This window comes from Mytilus galloprovincialis, chromosome 2 (assembly GCF_965363235.1).
Source record: "Mytilus galloprovincialis chromosome 2, xbMytGall1.hap1.1, whole genome shotgun sequence".
Lineage (NCBI taxonomy): Eukaryota > Metazoa > Mollusca > Bivalvia > Mytilida > Mytilidae > Mytilus > Mytilus galloprovincialis.
This window is the reverse complement of record NC_134839.1, coordinates 6,124,483-6,143,031: the sequence shown is the minus strand read 5'-3', so window position 1 is coordinate 6,143,031 and position 18,549 is coordinate 6,124,483. Positions and strand designations below refer to the sequence as shown.

General features: G+C 33.6%; 1 protein-coding gene and 1 long non-coding RNA gene across 3 annotated transcripts in view; one reads left to right on the top strand and one right to left on the bottom strand.

Annotated features, from left to right (window-relative positions):
• Nucleotides 1–18,549, top strand: part of LOC143062745 (GTPase-activating Rap/Ran-GAP domain-like protein 3) — a 126,286-nt gene that overhangs the window by 19,307 nt on the left and 88,430 nt on the right. The window contains exon 1 of one of the 2 annotated variants that reach the window (XM_076234512.1): nucleotides 16,340–16,602. The exons of the other annotated variant lie outside the window; for it this stretch is intronic. Coding sequence (XP_076090627.1) covers nucleotides 16,475–16,602 — 128 coding nt within the window. The 5' untranslated portion in view covers nucleotides 16,340–16,474. Of the gene's footprint in view, nucleotides 1–16,339; nucleotides 16,603–18,549 lie in introns of those variants that run through there. 2 annotated transcript variants of the gene reach the window in all.
• Nucleotides 2,094–17,327, bottom strand: LOC143062748 (uncharacterized). The gene is made up of 3 exons (XR_012974835.1): nucleotides 17,189–17,327; nucleotides 8,362–8,426; nucleotides 2,094–2,219 (listed from the first exon to the last, which is right to left on the bottom strand). It is a non-coding gene; the product is annotated as an uncharacterized LOC143062748 (long non-coding RNA).

Sequence of the window (18,549 nt, the reverse complement as noted above, 5' to 3'; positions counted from 1 at the left end):
TATAAGAGTTAAACAGATTTTATTTTTCCCAGAATTCAACAAATCGGGCTAAAACGTCACGACCCACTCGAGAATTCAACCAAAAAAGTTACAAATACTTGATTTTCTCCGTTATTATAGAAGGAATATAAATTTAAAACTTTGCAAATGTGTTTTTTATGTTAAGATGAACATAATTAGATGATAAGTAAAAAATCGCGGAATAACGGTAAATAGAACTGAAATATTTTCAGTTCAATGTCAGTAAAAATGTTCAATAAATATTTTATTGACATTAACACATTAAACAACAATTGAAAATGTTTTTTTTTAGATTGCAGTATAAAGACAATAATAGTGCATTGACTTGACATATCAACTATCAAAGGATTCGGCCCGAAACGGGGAAAAAGCTCGGCGGAGCCTCGCATTTCCTCGTTTCTAAGCTTCATCCTTATATCGTTGATATGTCAAGTCAATGCACTATTATTGTCTATATTTATAGATTATCGTTGATCATCTCAACAAGATTGATTTTCTCGCTTGAGCTGGTACAGCGAAAGGGAGAAAAGCAATCGAGTTGAGATGACCAATGATAATCTGTTTATCGCTATTTTACCTATGACGACGTTGTCAATTTCATGTCAATTTCGTTAGCAACGCCACGTGGCCTCCTTAGTTTCTAGCGATAATTTTTCCATCTTAAGCGAGAAGCATGATATGAAAATTATCACAAAAAAAGATCAAAGGAAAAATGCACAAAATAGTGATAAATTAAAATAAATATGCTCATGTTCGTTTTTTTTTTCATGCGAAAATCACAGCGTGTGATTCCGTTTATTTTTAGAATCTATTAACCACATTTTCAAAGAGTTCATCGAAAATGTGACAATTGTGTGTTTGACATTAAATCGTTGTGACAACAGTATTATTTTATTTTATCATAAACAGTAAAATAGAAAAAAAAGTGTAATATCTTTATCAGCATAAATATATACTGGGAACATTCCGTTTTTAGAGCTTATGAGACATGACATATCGAAATACAAGTGACCGGAGATGCTTATACCGTTGTAGTCTCATTATTGGTCAACAATCAAACTTACTAGAGAGAGTGTCCTTAATATCAATTTTAAGTACATTGCAACCAAAGAAGATTATAAGACTTTATCATGAACTTAACAACAGGTAGAGAATACCAAACAAAATCTTTTAAACATGTAGGAATCGAAAACTAATATTAATTGAATACAACGAAAATAAAATACAACGAGAAAAAGAGACAAAAATTGAAGAAAAACGTTGTCCAGCATGTAAAATACATTGTGTTTGAACTGACGAACCTCGATATAAACAAAATGACACAATACAGTTTAGAAAGATAAGCGTATCAAATATTTAGCATGCAATACTGGCCATCAGTATTTTCCAGTAACAAAAGTTTAAAATACATGTATAATTGTTCTCTTTAAGCGTGTAAAAGAGTGAGAATATCACGAAAAAATACCTGAAGCATCATAATTAAAATTAAAGGAAACAACAGAAATAAAGATTGAACATTCCTTACAGCGTAAAAATCCAGGGAGGTAATCTCGAGCGCACAATAACAGTCAGCAGTTTCTGCTACATTAGCAACACCTGCAGAAAAAAGATTTCTCTATTATGTTGGAAAAAAAGAATGTGAATTGCCGTTGGAAATACGTCTGCTCTTAATTTGTCATGTAATCATTTGATATAACTAACCATTCATTACTTATTACTTGAATATTAATTGATGATTCTTAACATTTCTTTTTTAATTTTTAGAATATGTATAGACTTGATTACTAGTACCCCAAACACCCTAAAACATTTGAATCATTCAACATATTACAAAATAATATTTAAGGCGTGTCATGTTGCTCCAATCATCTTTACGAAACAATTTAGAATACAGTACAAATTTCATTGATAAAACTTTTATCTTTTATCAATGGCAAATTAACACCAACAACATGAACATGATGAAGAAAGCAAACACAAATTGCTTAGCCTAGTTTATTTTGTTGTTGTATAGGATGCACTTTGACGTAACTTTCCGCTTGCGTCGTTTGTGGTGAACTATGATAGGTCGCCTACAAGTATTCTTTGAAGGAAGTACGGAAGGAAATAAAACAGCAGTTATAACTCCTTCAAGTACTTTCTATTCACTTTACTTTTCACTTTTCTTTTCACTTTTCTTGAAACTTAAAACAATAACTCTGAAATTTAAAATAACGTGCTTCAGTTATTAAAGATATGAGATGAAACAGTTTGCATCTTGAATTCCCGAATAATTAAAATTGCTTACATACTATATGCATATAATTTAACGACTGGTTTTTCCCATTTGAAATGTATTTTTATAGTTTATTATAGTGATATTAGTTTGCTCATCGTTGAAGGCCGTACATTGACCTGTAATTGATACATCTCTCTTATTTTTTGCTCTTTATCTATAGGTGTCATAGTGTAGAACATAGACATTTATATACTTCTTAATATATAAAAAGTTTGTCTTAGGGAATTCATAATTTTTCTACGAGTATGTGTATGAATTCCCTAAGAAAAGATTTGTTTTAAAATACTATGCTAGTCTTATAAAATCAGAAAAATGTTATAAACCCGTTTTGGAAACTATATTTTCTAATTCTCTTATTTGAAAATTATATTTAATGCACTGTGTCGTTGACTGTTGTAGTCACTTCATCCTTTAGAAATGATGGTAAAAACTTATCATTGGATACAATATTTGCATATTCTGTTGAAGGTCTTGCAATGACGTGACACGGGTATATAAATTCATCATGAATCTTATCCATATCAAAGGAATTTGGAAGCAAATACATGAAGATTAGTCAGAAATACTCGGAATCCTGAGAAATCGTTTAACCATCTATTAATAAAAGAAATGACACCTGAGTTTTTTTTTTTTTTTTTTTTTTTTTTTTTTTTTTTTATAAACGCCTAAAAAAGTGTACACAACAACTCCAAATACAAAAAAAGGTAACTATAAATGTTATTATTTAGAAATATTTCGGATAACAGATATCCTTCGTCAGTCAGTTTCTGATGTTAAATGAATCATCTTTAAGTCTTCTTGGATTAAACTTTTACTAAATCTTGAAATTTATACAATAAAAAAGTCAAACCGAACATCAGTTAAGACGCTTGCATCATTCTAAAAATTTGTTAAACATGACATAGGTTATATGGCTTATTACAACAGAGAGCTCACGTATATGCTTTAAATACAAATAATAATGTGCGATTTGAACTAGCACAATTCTAAAACTTTATCGGGAATGACAATTATGATGGTATAACATGTATAAGCATGATAACGTCTGTAAAATTACCAAATAGACAGCACTGAAGGATCTGAATTTAAAAATATTTGAAATTGACAGAGTAAAGTAGCTACAATAGAGTCTGAATATTTAAACATCGCGAACAAACAGCCGTTAAAATGTAATAATAGTTTTTGACTAAGTATAACTAGAAGTACGTGGCTTGGTACTTATACATCCCTCAAAAAATTAAGCAATTTAAATTGGTATCTTCAACAAATTTATTTAGTAAATGAAAAAGGTTAAGAAAAAGAAACAGAGACTGTATAAGTAATATAACCTAAATGTGAAGCACTACACGGAGTCGAAATACATCTTTTCATTTATCCCATTTGGTGCCAAAGTTGTTAATTTTCTGATCCAAAATCTTTCCCGAGCAAGTCTATCCTCCTTAGACCAAGCAGAGTTGTGGTCAATTATTTTAATGGTCAGTCGATTAAGATCTGCCTTAGTGTGGCCAGGGGATCTCAAATGTCGACTGAGGGGAGGTCTGGCTTGCATTGGTAGTCGCTACGATGGCCGTTCATCCGTTTGTGAAACGGCTGTTCTTACTCGCCAACATACTGTGTACCACATTTACACTGTAAGAGATACACAACATTTGAAGTCTTGCAATTAACATTGCAAAATATGATGTATTCTGTGCCAGTGGAGTGACTGTTAAAAGTCTGGGTATCCAGTATTTGTTTGCAAGTCAGACATCGTTTGTTTCCGCAACCCTTGCAAGAGCCCATAGATGAAGAGCCTACTTGAGAGGATAAATCAGCTCTCACCAGCAAGTCTTTAAGGCTTTTGGACCTACGGAAAGCTAGTACAGGTGGCTCGGGAAAGACCTTGGAAAGTTTAGAATGTTTTTCGATTTCTTTCCAATTTTCGCGGATTAGGTGAGATAAGTTGTCAAATTTTGGATTGTAAGTCAACACAAAAGGCACCCTCTTGTTGACCTTTTTGTCTTTATATTGTAAAAGCTCATCTCGGCTGATGTTGTTAGCACGAGAAAAACCTTTATCGATGTCTTTTCTTTTGTAGCCCCGATGTTTAAGGTTACCGCGAAGTTCTTGTAGACGTTTTTTTGCAATATCATTGGTGGAGCAAATCCTTTTTATTCGTATGGCCTGGCTGTAGGGAATGCTGTTGGTGCAGTGTTTGGGATGACAACTCAAAGGAGATAGATATTGATGTTTGTCTGTGGGCTTGCAATACAGATCTGTTAATATGTTTCCATCCATCAATTGCGTTGTAGTGTCAAGAAATGTGATCTTAGAGTCAGAGATTTCATATGTGAATTTTATTGAGGGATGGGCATTATTGGCATGATGAATGAACACATTTAGTTCTTGTTCAGTATTGTCCCACTTCATGTCAATATCGTCGATAAATCGAACCAAGAGAGGGGTTGATGATGAGATGAATTGAGAATTCTTTGTTCTAATTTCCCCATAAAAATATTGGCATAAGACGGGGCCATCTTTGTTCCCATAGCTGTTCCATTAACTTGGAGGAAGTGTTCGCCATTAAATGTGAAGTTATTGCATTTCAATACCAAAGTTAGAAGCTGGATGAGACATTCAGTTGGTGGATGTAAGGTGTTACGAGAGTTCCAGACTTCCCTTCAGGCTTCAATACCATCGTAATGGGGGATGTTGGTATAGAGGGAGGTAACATCAAGCGACACAAGGATCGTTTCAGGTGGGAAAGGGTTCAGAGATTCCATTTTCTTAAGATAGTGTTTTGTGTCTTGTATATAGGATGGTAAATTTTCTACATGTGGTCTCAGACGAAAGTCAATAAATTCTGATATTTTCTCTGTAGGTTGGTCATTGGCGGAACAATTGGTCTACCGGGATTATTGACTTTATGTATTTTAGGCAGAAGATAGAAACGCCCGGGCTTTGATTTTTCATGTTTTAGGTATTCAAATGTGTCTTCATCAATATGCCCCTGTTCACACATGTTTTTCAGGTTTGTTGTGATCTCTTTGTTGAACTGAGCGGTGGGGTCAGTGTCTAATTTCTTATAAAATCTCTCATCAGAGAGTTGACGTTCCGCCTCTTGAATGTAGTCACATTTGTCCATGACGACAACAGCGCTTCCTTTATCAGCTAGTTTAATTATAATGTCGTCTCTGTTCTTAAGTTTCCGCACAGCTTCATTTTCTTCAGACGATAAATTGCTGAATGTTTGGGAAGTGGCAGTGGACAGATGTGTTACGTCGGATTTAATTTTGTCAATTATATGTTCCAAAGTTGCACATTTACTGGGTTTCGGAATCCATGAACTTGTTTTCCTGAATCTGGGAACATCGACATCTTCTTGGTCGTCATCTGAGACGAGATCACTTGTGTCACTTTCAGTAGTACTTTTTGTGGTGTCCTTAGAAAAATATTCCTTGATTCTGAGAGATCTTGCCAGCTTGTCTAGGTCATCTTCCAAAAGTATAGAATCTATTTTGCCCGGCGTGGGACAAAAATTAAGACCTTTTGACAGTACCTTAGTCTCGGTCTCCGACAAAGCAACTGAAGACAAATTGACTACAGTGTTTGTAGAGTTCATGCAGTTTTGTTTTTTTTCTCATGAATCGGCGATTCCGGTTTTTTTTACCGGTTATGATGGTATGATTGAGAGTTAATGTGGTCTGCTCTCTTGCAACAGTGTCTAAAAGTACGCCGTCTCGTTTAAATTTATTAATTTGTTTTTTGTGTAATTTCCGGAATTCAATGCGCAAGATGTCATGGAGGCGCTCGTTGATGGTGAGCAATTCAGGACCGGAAAGTTCTTGACATGATTTGTTGTAAATGTTGTTATAACTACATTGTAAATTTAAATGTTTATGATACGCTTCAGCGTGTAATAGATCCATCAATTTCACGGAACTACTGTGGAGAATATAATTCCATCTATCAATAAATCTGATAGATTTTGCACCGGTGGTAAGGGGTGAAGCTTTTAAAATAAGCCCCATCGGAACAATACCCTGAGACAAATAAGTTTTTAAATTTGATACATGATGTTCGGTTTTAACTATTTTAAGACTCAAAGCTCTAAGCTTTTTTAAAAAAGACATAGTTTGCCTGATGGTAAGGCTGTCAGAAAAATCGGATCGCGTAATAAATCCCTCGATACAGACTAAGAATAAAAATATATATAAAACGTCTGAATAGTAGTCAACGATTTTCCCCACGAGGGCGCTGGATCGTTACGAGTAACGATACATGTACACAATTAATAAATTATATAAACGCCTAAAAAAGTGTACACAACAACTCCAAATACAAAAAAAAAGGTAACTATAAATGTAATTATTTAGAAATATTTCGGATAACAGATATCCTTCGTCAGTCAGATTCTGATGTTAAATGAATCATCTTTAAGTCTTCTTGGATTAAACTTTTACTAAATCTTGAAATTTATACAATAAAAAAGTCAAACCGAACATCAGTTAAGCCCCAGTCCCACTAGACCACGATCGCACCACGCTCACTGCGATCTAAATTAAATTCAGATCGTGGTGAGGTCGCGGTATGAGCGGCATGAAAATGTAAATTTTCGTTGCTTTCACGATGCTACTACGTCCTCATTACGCTTCTACAACGATCCCGCTACGATAATAACACGTCCTCACCGCGCTTATTCTGCGACCTTACTACGCTTATCAAGATCTTTCTACGCTCATCATGTTCTCACTACGACCATACCACGAGTTATCCGATTGCAACACGATCTTACAACGCTTCTACTGCGATTTTAGCACGTTCTTACCACGATTACACTACGTTTAAACCGCGATCTTACTACGCTCTCAGCTCTAACGTCAACATCGTGTTCCATATCAATACAGTATCATTCCTTCAGTTCTATTTCTAATCAATACGTAGATTTCTCGAAAAAAATACAAACAAGCCACCAAAATCTACTAGAACACGTGGGGGGGGGGGGGGGGGGGGGGGTGTTAGGGTTGATGTAGAGGCAGATGGAGCTCTGATAGTAACAAATCTTGATCAAGTAGAGATGTCGGAACGACCAATCCGACCTAAATTACAACCTATTTCTGGTCCATAAAGCTGAAATGACGATATTTTAGTAAACGATAGCAGATATGAAACAGATGTGTCAATAAATATAGGAAGATGTGGTATGAGTGTCAATGAGACAACTTTCAATCCAAGTAACAATTTCTAAAAGTAACAATTATAGGCCAAGATACGGCCTTCAACACGGAGCCTTGGCTTACACCGAACAGCAAGATATAAAAGGCCCCAAAAATTACTAGTGTAAAACCATTCAAACGGGAAAACCAACGGTCTAATCTATATGAAAAACAAGAAGCATGGGTGAGCCGTTAGGGAAAATGGACAAGAAGTCCCAATTACATACAGACAAACAAAACCTGGAAAGAATTAATATATTTTATGGGAAAATGACAATGAGAATAATGGTCGTAGTATGAACGTAGTCAGGTCGTAAGAAGAGCGTGATGAGGACGGCAAGGGCGTGCTAGAATCGTACTATGGTCGTGAACAGCGTGGTGTAGTCGTAACTTGGAAGCGTAGTTTGGTCGCGGTGAGAACGTGATGATCGTAGCGAGGTCGTAATAACACGCGCAATGAGATCGTAGAGCAGTTTCTCCGAATAGAATCACGCTTTCGCTACGCTCTCACTACGATGGTACAGCGACCTTTGCGATCTTACTACGATCTTAGTGCGCTCTCACTACGCTTCTACTACGACCTGATTTGGCCACGATCGCACCACGATTGTTTTGAACATGTTCAAAGTTGGCCACGCCCATCACGATCTTGAAGACCTCACCACAAAAAAAATTAACTCTGCGGATAAAAATCCCTTAGTGTTCCCAAGGAGGTTGTTCCGAATGAGTTTAACGTTTCATTATCAGCGAATTTGTAGCATACGACTGCATATATGATGTATCATATCAGACTAAGCTCTAAATCGTCTAGTGAAATCCTCCTACAGGAATGAAAAAATAAATAAACATACAAAAAATGTATATTACCGTGAACATCGTTTACTATTACACAAGAACAGGTGAAGTGGCTAATATTTTTCTTCTTTCAAATTCTGAAAAATAAATCCATTCAAGTTTGCATGTTTTCTTTAATAGAATGTGAAAACATGATTCTGTTTATAGGAATTTCAAATAATTTGTATATACATAATTTAAAAGTACACACTATGCGTATACATGTACCTTTATTATCTAAACAACATGTAATTTGGGTTTTGCTGTTTTTTGAAAACATTTGAAATTCACTTATTGTGAAGGTAAGGGTACCGTTTTTATCACTTTGCGTCCGGCGTCTGTCGTCGTTAACTTTTACAAAAATCTTCTCCTCTGAAACTACTGGGCCAAATTTAATCAATATTGGCCACAATCATCATTGGAGTATCTAAGTTAAAAACTGTGTGGCGTGACCCGGCCAACCAAACAAGACGGCCGCCATGTCTAAAAATAGAACATAGGGGTAAAATGTAGATTTTGGCTTATAATTCTGAAACCAAAGCATTTAGAGCAAATCTGACAATGGGTAAAATTTTCTATTAGGTCAAGATATATCTGCCCTGATATTTTCAGACAAATCAGACAACCCCTTGTTGGGTTTCGGGTTTCTGCCCCCAAATTAGTAATTTTAAATAAAATTTTGCAGTTTTTGGTTATTATCTTGAATATTAATATAGATAGAGATAAACTGTAAACAGCAATAATGTTCAACAAAGTAAAATCTACAAATAAGTCAACATGACCAATATTGTCAGTTGACCCCTTAAGGAGTTATTGCCCTTTATAGTCAATTTTTAACCATTTTTGAACAATTTTAGTATTCTTTGAAAAAAAAATTCTTCTCTGAAACTACTGAGCCAAATTTAACAATCTTGGCCACAATCATCATTGGGGTATCTAGTTTTAAAAATGTGTGGCATGACCAGGTCAACCAACCAAGATGGCCGCCATGGCTTAACATAGTACATAAGAGTGAAATGTAGATTTTGGCTTATATCTCTGAAACCAAAGCATTTAGAGCTGCCCCCAAATTAGTAATTTAAATAAAATTTTGCAGTTTTTGGTTATTATCTTGAATATTATTATAGATAGAGATAAACTGTAAACAGCAATAATGTTCAGCAAAGAAGGATCTACAAATAAGTCAAACATGACCAAAATTTTCAAATGACCCCTTAAGGAGTTATTGCCCTTTATAGTCAATTTTTAACAATTTTCATGAAGTTTAGTAAATTTTTAGAAAATTATTTTCCACTGCAATTACAGGGCCAAGTTCATTATAGATAGAGATAATTGTAGCAACAAGAATATTCAGTAAAGTACGATCTTTAAACACATCACCATCACCAAAACACAATTATGTCATGAATTTATGTGTCCATTGTTTATTATGCACATAGACCAAGGTGAGCGACACAGGCTCTTGGGAGCCTCTAGTTTGATGATCGTGTAAGAAGTTAAATCACAAAAATACTACACTCCGAGGAAAATTCAAAACGGAAAGTACCCAATCAAATGTCAAAATCGAAAGCTCAAACACAAATCCGTTGGAAACAGCTGATGTTTTCTCTTTTCAAAATTTTTCGTTGTAATTGGAAGAATTAAGAACTAGGCTTGCATGACATAAATTGCTTATTTTTGTCAGAGAATAGGACTGCGACTGTTGAATGTCATTAGACCTGTGGGATTTTTTTTTTTAATTTCATATGCATAAAACATAACAAAACACCAATTTGAAATCAATTGTAAAAGCATTTAATATACTTTGATAAGATTTGAATCTTGGTATAATTTACTAGATCCAACCTTTTAAATGTTTATGTATAAACAGTTCATATGAGACACTACTGTACACGACATTTTATGTTAACCCTAAGCAATGTTAGCAAAATTCAAAATGCAGTTGCGTACACATTTAATAAACACTTGATTACACAATTTTTTAAAAGTACGTGTTTATTTTGTCTATTGATAAGTTTTCTTCAAATTGACATATTACTTTTACCAAGGGGTCAATCTAATAAGATCACTGATGGATAAGTGGCCGTGCCGAATCACTGCTTTAATGTATCTATGGCTATAGTGTTTGTTGATGCACTCAATTATAAACAGTGCATCGTCACCAATGAGTCTTTTGTAAACGTAACGCGCGACTTGCGTACAAAATCATAAGCCTGGTATCTTTGATAAGGTTTTTCAAAAAAAATAGTGAAAAAAAGAACAGGACATTTACTCCCGGCTATTTAAATATTCTTTAAAAAACAGAGAGAACACACTTAAGATTATCGAAAACCCACAAGTCCAAAAAAGAAGAAAACACCATGGTTAATCAGTCAGGATTCTACTTCGTCAAAATTATCTCCCCATTACGCCAGTTAATTTTCACAATCGTAAAAATGGAAGCCATTGTAGGGATGACGCGCTGCCAATTTTGCTCTTGAAACCCGATAAATTTATCCGCATAGCAACATTACGACCCTTGACTGTAATAGTTAATGTGAGCTACGTAGATACAATTTGTATTTACCTTTAATCAAATGGTCAAGATTCTATACCGTTTAAATCGATTTCAAAGTTCAAAGACAGGTGAAAGATCAACATCTATAGATTTTTCTGTTGGTCATTCTTTTCCTTCAAGATAAATTAGAGTTAAGCAGTAGTTTATCGATGTTCAAATCTGATGTATTCATCAATAAGTATTAACAAAAATACCGAACTCCAAGGCAATTTCAAAAAGAGGGGGGGGGGGGGGGGGGGCTCATTAAAACAGAAAAAAATCAAACGTTAGACTTTTTCAATAAACAGAACGAATGGTATACTACCGTCACATTCCTGATTTAGGGCAGGCAATTAAGACAATAGTGGATAAACCTGGTTTTATAGCTAGCTTATCTTACAATTGTACGACAGTTGGTTATATACCCGTTATATAGACTAATTGGAATAGTACCCCCAACGAATACAAATCAAAGTTACAAAGCAGTAAACTTGGAATCCCATGAACTCCAAAAATGCGCGAGCCAGAGTGCGTGGACAGGGTTATCACATCTCACAATGCAAATCATCATACAGTCAATACGTCACATCGTGCTCATACAATTAATTGATTGGTAAAGTTGTTTTTAAGGAGGTATGCATTTTAAGAGAATCTTATTTTTTTATCAAAGAAGTTATTTGATAACGTCCGTGGTTTGATGGAATGTCGGTCAATTACTAACTACATGTAATACTAGAAACTCGTTCTATTGCGTATAGGGAAAGTACAGAAAAACCGACAATGAACTCTTAGCTGTAAGAATTAATTCGTTTATGTCGTGTTGTATGCTCATTTTAACATGGGTAGGTATTATTTGTCAATATATTTATACTTATCGTTAGCATTGTGTAAAATATTGACAAAATATGATATGGAATCCATATGAAAATATGTTTTCCAAGGGAAAAGCGTCATATTAGAGTATTTACAGAATGTAACTTCGAGGACAAAATCTATAAAAACGAGAAAAAGAATAACATCGCCGTTAGAGAGGAAAATCAAGTCAGGTTTATGACATTATTTATTAATTCGTTTGATGTGTTTGAGCTTTTAAATTTGCCATTTTGATTAGAGACTTTCCTTTTTGAGTTTTCCTCGGAATTTAGTATTTTTGTGACTTTACTTCATGTACAATTTTCTTTATTGTTCATCCATCTCATGTTTAACTGCATTTTCTCAAATTTTGAGTTTAAAGTTTTCACGTAAATTGGTTTTTATTATTTTCCCTTTACACCTGTTTCATTGATTTCAATTTTTGATCCTATGGTTTGTCGTCTGACATAGACGATGCGGTATCATGTTTTCAATTTGCATTCAGCGTGCATTTGTACGTCAGGACAACTTTAAGTCTTCCAAGAAGGAAATAAAATAGATTGATACATGTAAAAGTATGTTAAGTCGGTCATTGTTATTTAAGTACCTACTAAAAATAAGACTTGCTTTATAAGATCAGTGCACAGGAAAAAGATTTTTATACAAACGATGTATCTGTGTTCCTGTTGTCGTGCGATATGTTATAGAAACACTTACACTTAACTAAAACAATGAAGACAATCAAGCAGACAGACGCTGCATGTTATATGACTTCCTTGTTTTAAATTGTCATTGTAATATAAAAAAAAAACTTTCATCAGTTGTTTTACATTCGTTTTGGTGTGTTTGAGCTTTAGTTTTTATCCGAATTTTCAAAGTAAAAATCGGTTATTGATTTGGGGATGAACAGCGTGCGGGCAGGCGGTCGGGCGGTTCTGTGAGCTGGCGGCTGCCAAGCAATGCGCGGGTTTTTTTGCCATTTGATTAGGGAATTTTCGATATTTCTGTTATTTTACTTTTTGCATAACACACATATATATATATATCTAGGGCTGTATGAAAAAGTTGTTATCCCTAGACTTCATAAATCTGGCAGCTAATCCATTGCAAAATGGTCTCCGTTCGGTTTACTCGGATATTTAAATACACAGCAATGTTCGATAGGAATAAGGTCCTTAATTCAGAAGCCTCGTGTAAAGCGCAGGCTACGTCTTTGCGAGTTTAAGACATCTTAATATAAATCTTTGATGGGGTCTGTAGCAAACATATTCCCATGCGCAGGGGAATTGGAAACTCTCACAGTTCACCCAGTACGACCTACTTTGCAGAACTTACTCATTGTGTTCATTGTATTATAGTTGTTGATATTCTGAATGTGAAGGATTGTTATTGTTAAATATAGTGTCGTATGAACACAATTGTATGATAGGAAGTAATAATTGTGATAAATTTAAAAGATAGTTGACTTATTTTGGTTGTTTATGAAATGTTCGCATAACAGGATTTTTGTGTTGGCCGGAAGCACACAGAATGCGTGTGTCAAATATTACCAGAGGGGTCAATTTCTCTTCTTTTATTATACACCAGACCCATTTTCAAAACAGTCACTAAATCTTTACTTAAATTAACAGTTTTAAATGTGTCTCACAATCTTGCCAAAATATAAACTCCTACAGAAGTTTAAACACATGAATTTTGAAAATGTATGGTAATTATCGAGTTTGTTATAATCAAAACCCATAAAAAGTACATTCTTGGCCAACATAATATGTTGGGAGTAAAACTATACTGTAAACCAACTTGTTTTCGCGGATACTTTATTTCATTTTTGACCTTTTTTGTCCAGTACGCGGCTAATTAATTTCGCGATTTTCTAATTTACTTGAATTCGTTTGATAAAGAAAGATCAAACTGGTTTACTTATTCGCGACATTTTTCACACACGAAAATAAATCGTTCTCTTATATTACGAATACAGATCAGTTCATTTGGTAAAATAATCCCTCAACACAATATTTTATGAATACATTTACAAATTGCAATGTGTCTTTGAAAAAACCTCCAACATCAACATGAAGCGTCAAATATTTGTATTGTTCAAATATATCAATTCCAGATATTTTCTTTAAAAAAAATTGGGAAATTCGATACTTTTAATGAAACAAATGCAGGGGTCCTATCTATATTTGTTTCTTTAGGTATAAGAAAGGCGAAAGATACCAAAGGGACATTCAAACTCATAAAAGTCGAAAATCAACTAGTGTTGAAATCCGTACTTTGACCTATAAGAGTTCACTTTCACATTTTGTGACTTCGATTGAGAGTTGTCTCATTAGCACTTTAATCACATCTTTCTATATCTATTGACAACGCCAAGACTTAAAGGGAAAAAGACTAACGGACAGAATTTATTATTTTATTATTTGTTTTTAAATTAACGTAAGGATAATAGTAAGTTATAGTTGGTAATCCGGTAAAAGATATTGTATTCGGATCGGAACTTGCACACCTACTATATTGGTGGTCGGTAAAGTCGGTTAAACATTTTGCTAGAGCTCATATTTGCTTTTTAAGTGCGCATATATATTCCGGCTTGAAGTAATAACGTTTACTTACAGAGAAACGTCGCACGATACTGGTGTCACCTAACGTTACACACTCAAAGACGTAAGCCAAAATAAAAACGTTGGAATTTATGTTGTTCAGATGGCTTTTTACAATAAATTTGAGAAGATTGATTTTTTTCCCTAAGAAAGGATTAATTGTTTTTTCTTAGATAAAAGATGTTAAGCTTTAAATTAGATTTATTAACAAATAAAAAATAAAAAAGTAACTTGAATTGAAACCATTTGTTTTATATACATTTTAATTATAAAGGCAATCGATTACTTTTTTAGGGATAAACTATGCACTGCAAATGCACTCATCTTTGCACTCCAGAATGTCAAGGCGAAAGGACTACGGCATATCTAGTATGTCAGTTCTGCACAAATATATGCAAGGGAATTAGCGGGAACAATTATTACTGCTGTTTTTTTCTATTAATTTGTATTAAAGCGGAATCGACTATTATAGTCCGGAAAACACTTCAGTTCCGCGAGAAAATCTCTCCAACCCCTTCTCTATGAATCGGTAGAGTTTCAACATAAACATTAATTTTAAAGTTTTCTTATTAAGCAACAAAATAAAATAGCCGTATTCCAAATCGTCTGTTAAAACCGCAATAATGACAATTAGACTGAACGTTAGAAGTATATTTTTATTAAATAACGTCAAAATCGTATGTGGGGACATTGTATTGGACAATTTAGTTTTATCTGATAACTCGTATATTAGATTTAATTTATGGGAATTTAATATCAAAATAGAGATATTTTTTTGTACTTTTATCCATTGTAATTTTTTTTTATGCAGCGAATTGCACTGTATTAAATAAACATCATGAAAAAGCAGAAAACGTAACCCTACGTTTAATTTGGTTTGAAGGGGACAAAATGTCGGACATTGCTATTCAACTCGAATAATAAGAATTTATTTTAAAAAATCCTGATTCTTGCATGAGGCGAAAGTGTGATCTTTGTACAAAATACTAGTAAAAGAATTATTTACTTTCGACATGGGGATTGCTCTGGAATTCCCTTTTTTTGGGACAATTTAACAAAAATTACGGCAACCTTTCGTGCATGGGACACATAATTTGTATCATCTTGACCCATTTTTTTTTATATTTCCGTCTTTCGAGAGAAAAAAATCGACATTACGTCATCGCCCAATTATGAATTGCTTGTTCTAGACAAACTTGTATATCGTTTGGTTATAAAATTTATATGTTTCTTACGGTATTCAGAATTTCACAAAACTAAAAGTGTAACGCGGGACAAGGAACTCATATTGCAGAATAAAGGTTTCATTGAGTTTTAATTAATGAAAATGGTCTGTTACGTATACAAAATTGCAATAATCTGAAAGAAGAGTTTAAAAGCTTTAAAATGATATACAACACTTTATAATATCAATTTGTATGTTTAAAAATTAATAAGATGAATGTGTCTTGTCCGTGATTTTACCAAAGTAACACCAGTATCGTGCGACGTTTCATACGTACTGACTTATTTAAGTTTAATGATCTCTTCACTCGACCGACCAACCGCTTTAATATTTTAGTCAATTAGTTAAATAATCAACTTAGAATATGAGAATTACAAATCTGAGTATTTCTCATTTCAAAGATAAGCAAGTGATGCTGCATGTACATGCATATGCATAAATTCTATAAAATAATAGACTTCAATAAATTCAAATCTACTTAAACAACTATATAAAGATAGCTTCTTAAATAGCTGCAAAACAACATTTTTATAAGAGTACTGATGATCTTTAACAGATAATGTAAAAAACACTACAAATAGTAAAAATAAGATGTATTTGATAAAAATCTGTTTAAATCTGTGATTACATGCTGGAGCGAAGGCATACTGTCTTTTTTCTTTCATATAAAAATTCTTTTTAAAACGGATATAATTTCTAGAAATCGATCTTTACTTTTAAGACAAGTGAACTTTGTCATGAATTCAGCAAATGAAAATTTATGATTGGAAATGATGGCTCCAGGAAATAGAAATTGACAAGTGTAAAAGATGTTGGTTCCTGCGTAGAGTTGATAAGGATATAATGATCTGACGGACGTTGCTGTGATCTATTTCTTTGCATTAACTAGAAAAAGGGTGTTGGGTTAATGCTTACCTGGACTAATCTAAGATGTTTCGGTTGAGATCAAAATCTTTTGTTGAAAGAAAAAGAAAAAGCAGCACCAACTCGTCAACATCACTTGTACTTAGACTATCATATTGTCATAACCTAAAAGATTTTAGACCTCGATGTGCAAGGTACAGTTAGTTTTTTAACTATTTTACGATGCATGTTTACTTTTCTCCTGTTTTACTTTTGTGTTGCTTATTTTCGAAATTATGCTACTTGTTTAACAGGTGAGTTATGTCTCTACGAATTAGTCATACTTTAGCTCGATAAAAAGTTGCACGTTTGTTCAAAACTTGCATGTTGACAAGCCTCTACTTTTGGCAAAATAATTTTAAAAAAAATTAATTAAACAAAATTTGCCAAATTATAGAATTTAAGAATAATACTTTTTTAAATAAAATAAATGTTTAAAAATGTCAACTAAATGACAAACTGAAAATTGAAATTTAAGATATGATCTACTATCTACGAAATAAAAAACAAAACAAAGATATAACGTCCTTTAAATTCCGTATATAAACCTTTCGTGCACATAAATAAAGTAAAGCTTCTGTGAAACGCTCAAAGTAAAATTTTAGTCTTGGAAAATATGTCATTTTCAATTACTGGGATACAAGTATAAGGTATTTCCTATATTACTCCTGTCTATATCATCCGCGGTATGTATTTTAGACTATACATGTAACATGTTTTATATACTAAAACGTTCCTTACCAGAAATGCACTCTGAATTAAAATTCAATACTTTACTTTTACATTATGTCCGACGTGCATGTAATTTAAAACATTTAAACATTATGACTATCTCCTGTCTGAACATGCATTAAAAGAAGGATGAAGTTTCAACGATAGACATCCATCGATTTGACTCGTACTTCAAATGTACCTGATATAAGATATATATATACATTGTCGGCATATGTAAAATTTATTTTCAAGACAGGAAGAAATACAGGAAGAAATACTAGAATCGCAGACCTTTATTTTTCTACGGTTTCAAGGAGTACAATCAAAATCACGTGATGGATATACACACACCGGAAGTTACAGTCGAACTCGCCGCTTGAAAGGTTAGTAGTTGCATTTTCTTGTTTATATCAATTAAATTTTGATTAATAAGTTGGCACACCGAATGTCGGATAATATGTAGTTTTAAAATACACAATTGTTTTTGCTAGAAAGCGTGCAGTTATTGCAAACACTTCGACACAGTTATCTGGTGAAATTTTTGAACTGTGTCATAGTGTTATCATTAACTGCACGCTTTCCAGCTAGGATAATTGTGTATTTCAAAACTAGATAGTATCCGACATACGGTGCACTACCTTATTTATCAAATTTTATTGATATAAACAAGTAAATACGACTACTTACCTTTCAAGCGGTGTGCTCGACTGTTACTTCCGGTGTGTGTATATCCATCACGTGATTTTGATTGTACCCCTTGGGTTTGGAACGAGACCAAATAAATTTTACATTTTCCGTTTGTTTACGTGACGAATATCGCATTAGTACATCTATATATATGCACAGGTCTGCATTTTCATGAATAAAACAGGAATAGCGCATTGCAGAGAAAAGGAACAAATTATGTAGCATAACATGAAGGTGTCGGCTCTATAAACGATGTTGCTTTTCTCAGAAATAGATTACTTTAGCAGTATTTGGCAAAATTTTTAGGAATTTTGGTCTTCAATGCTTTTCAATTTCGTACTTTCATTGGCCTTTTAAACTTATTATAATATTTTTATTCGAGCGTCACTGCGTGATGTTTTTTGTAGACGAATAGCGCGTCTGGCGTAAATACAAAATTTAATCCTGGTATCTATGATGAGTTTATTTATTGACCTTTCGAGTGAGTGAATTCACTTGCCAAGCTAGCGAGGAAACGAAGTGTGACTTTCCAAGTATCTGTTTTGCTACCAAACAAATTGAAACCAAATAGCGAGGTGTCGATGTCGATATTTTTCACTTTTCTACATCTTTTTTTCCTCAAATAATTCGTTTAATTTAACTACGAGATCATTTTTAAGGAAAGGGGTTATCGTTTTTAAGGAAAGGGGTTATCGTTTTTC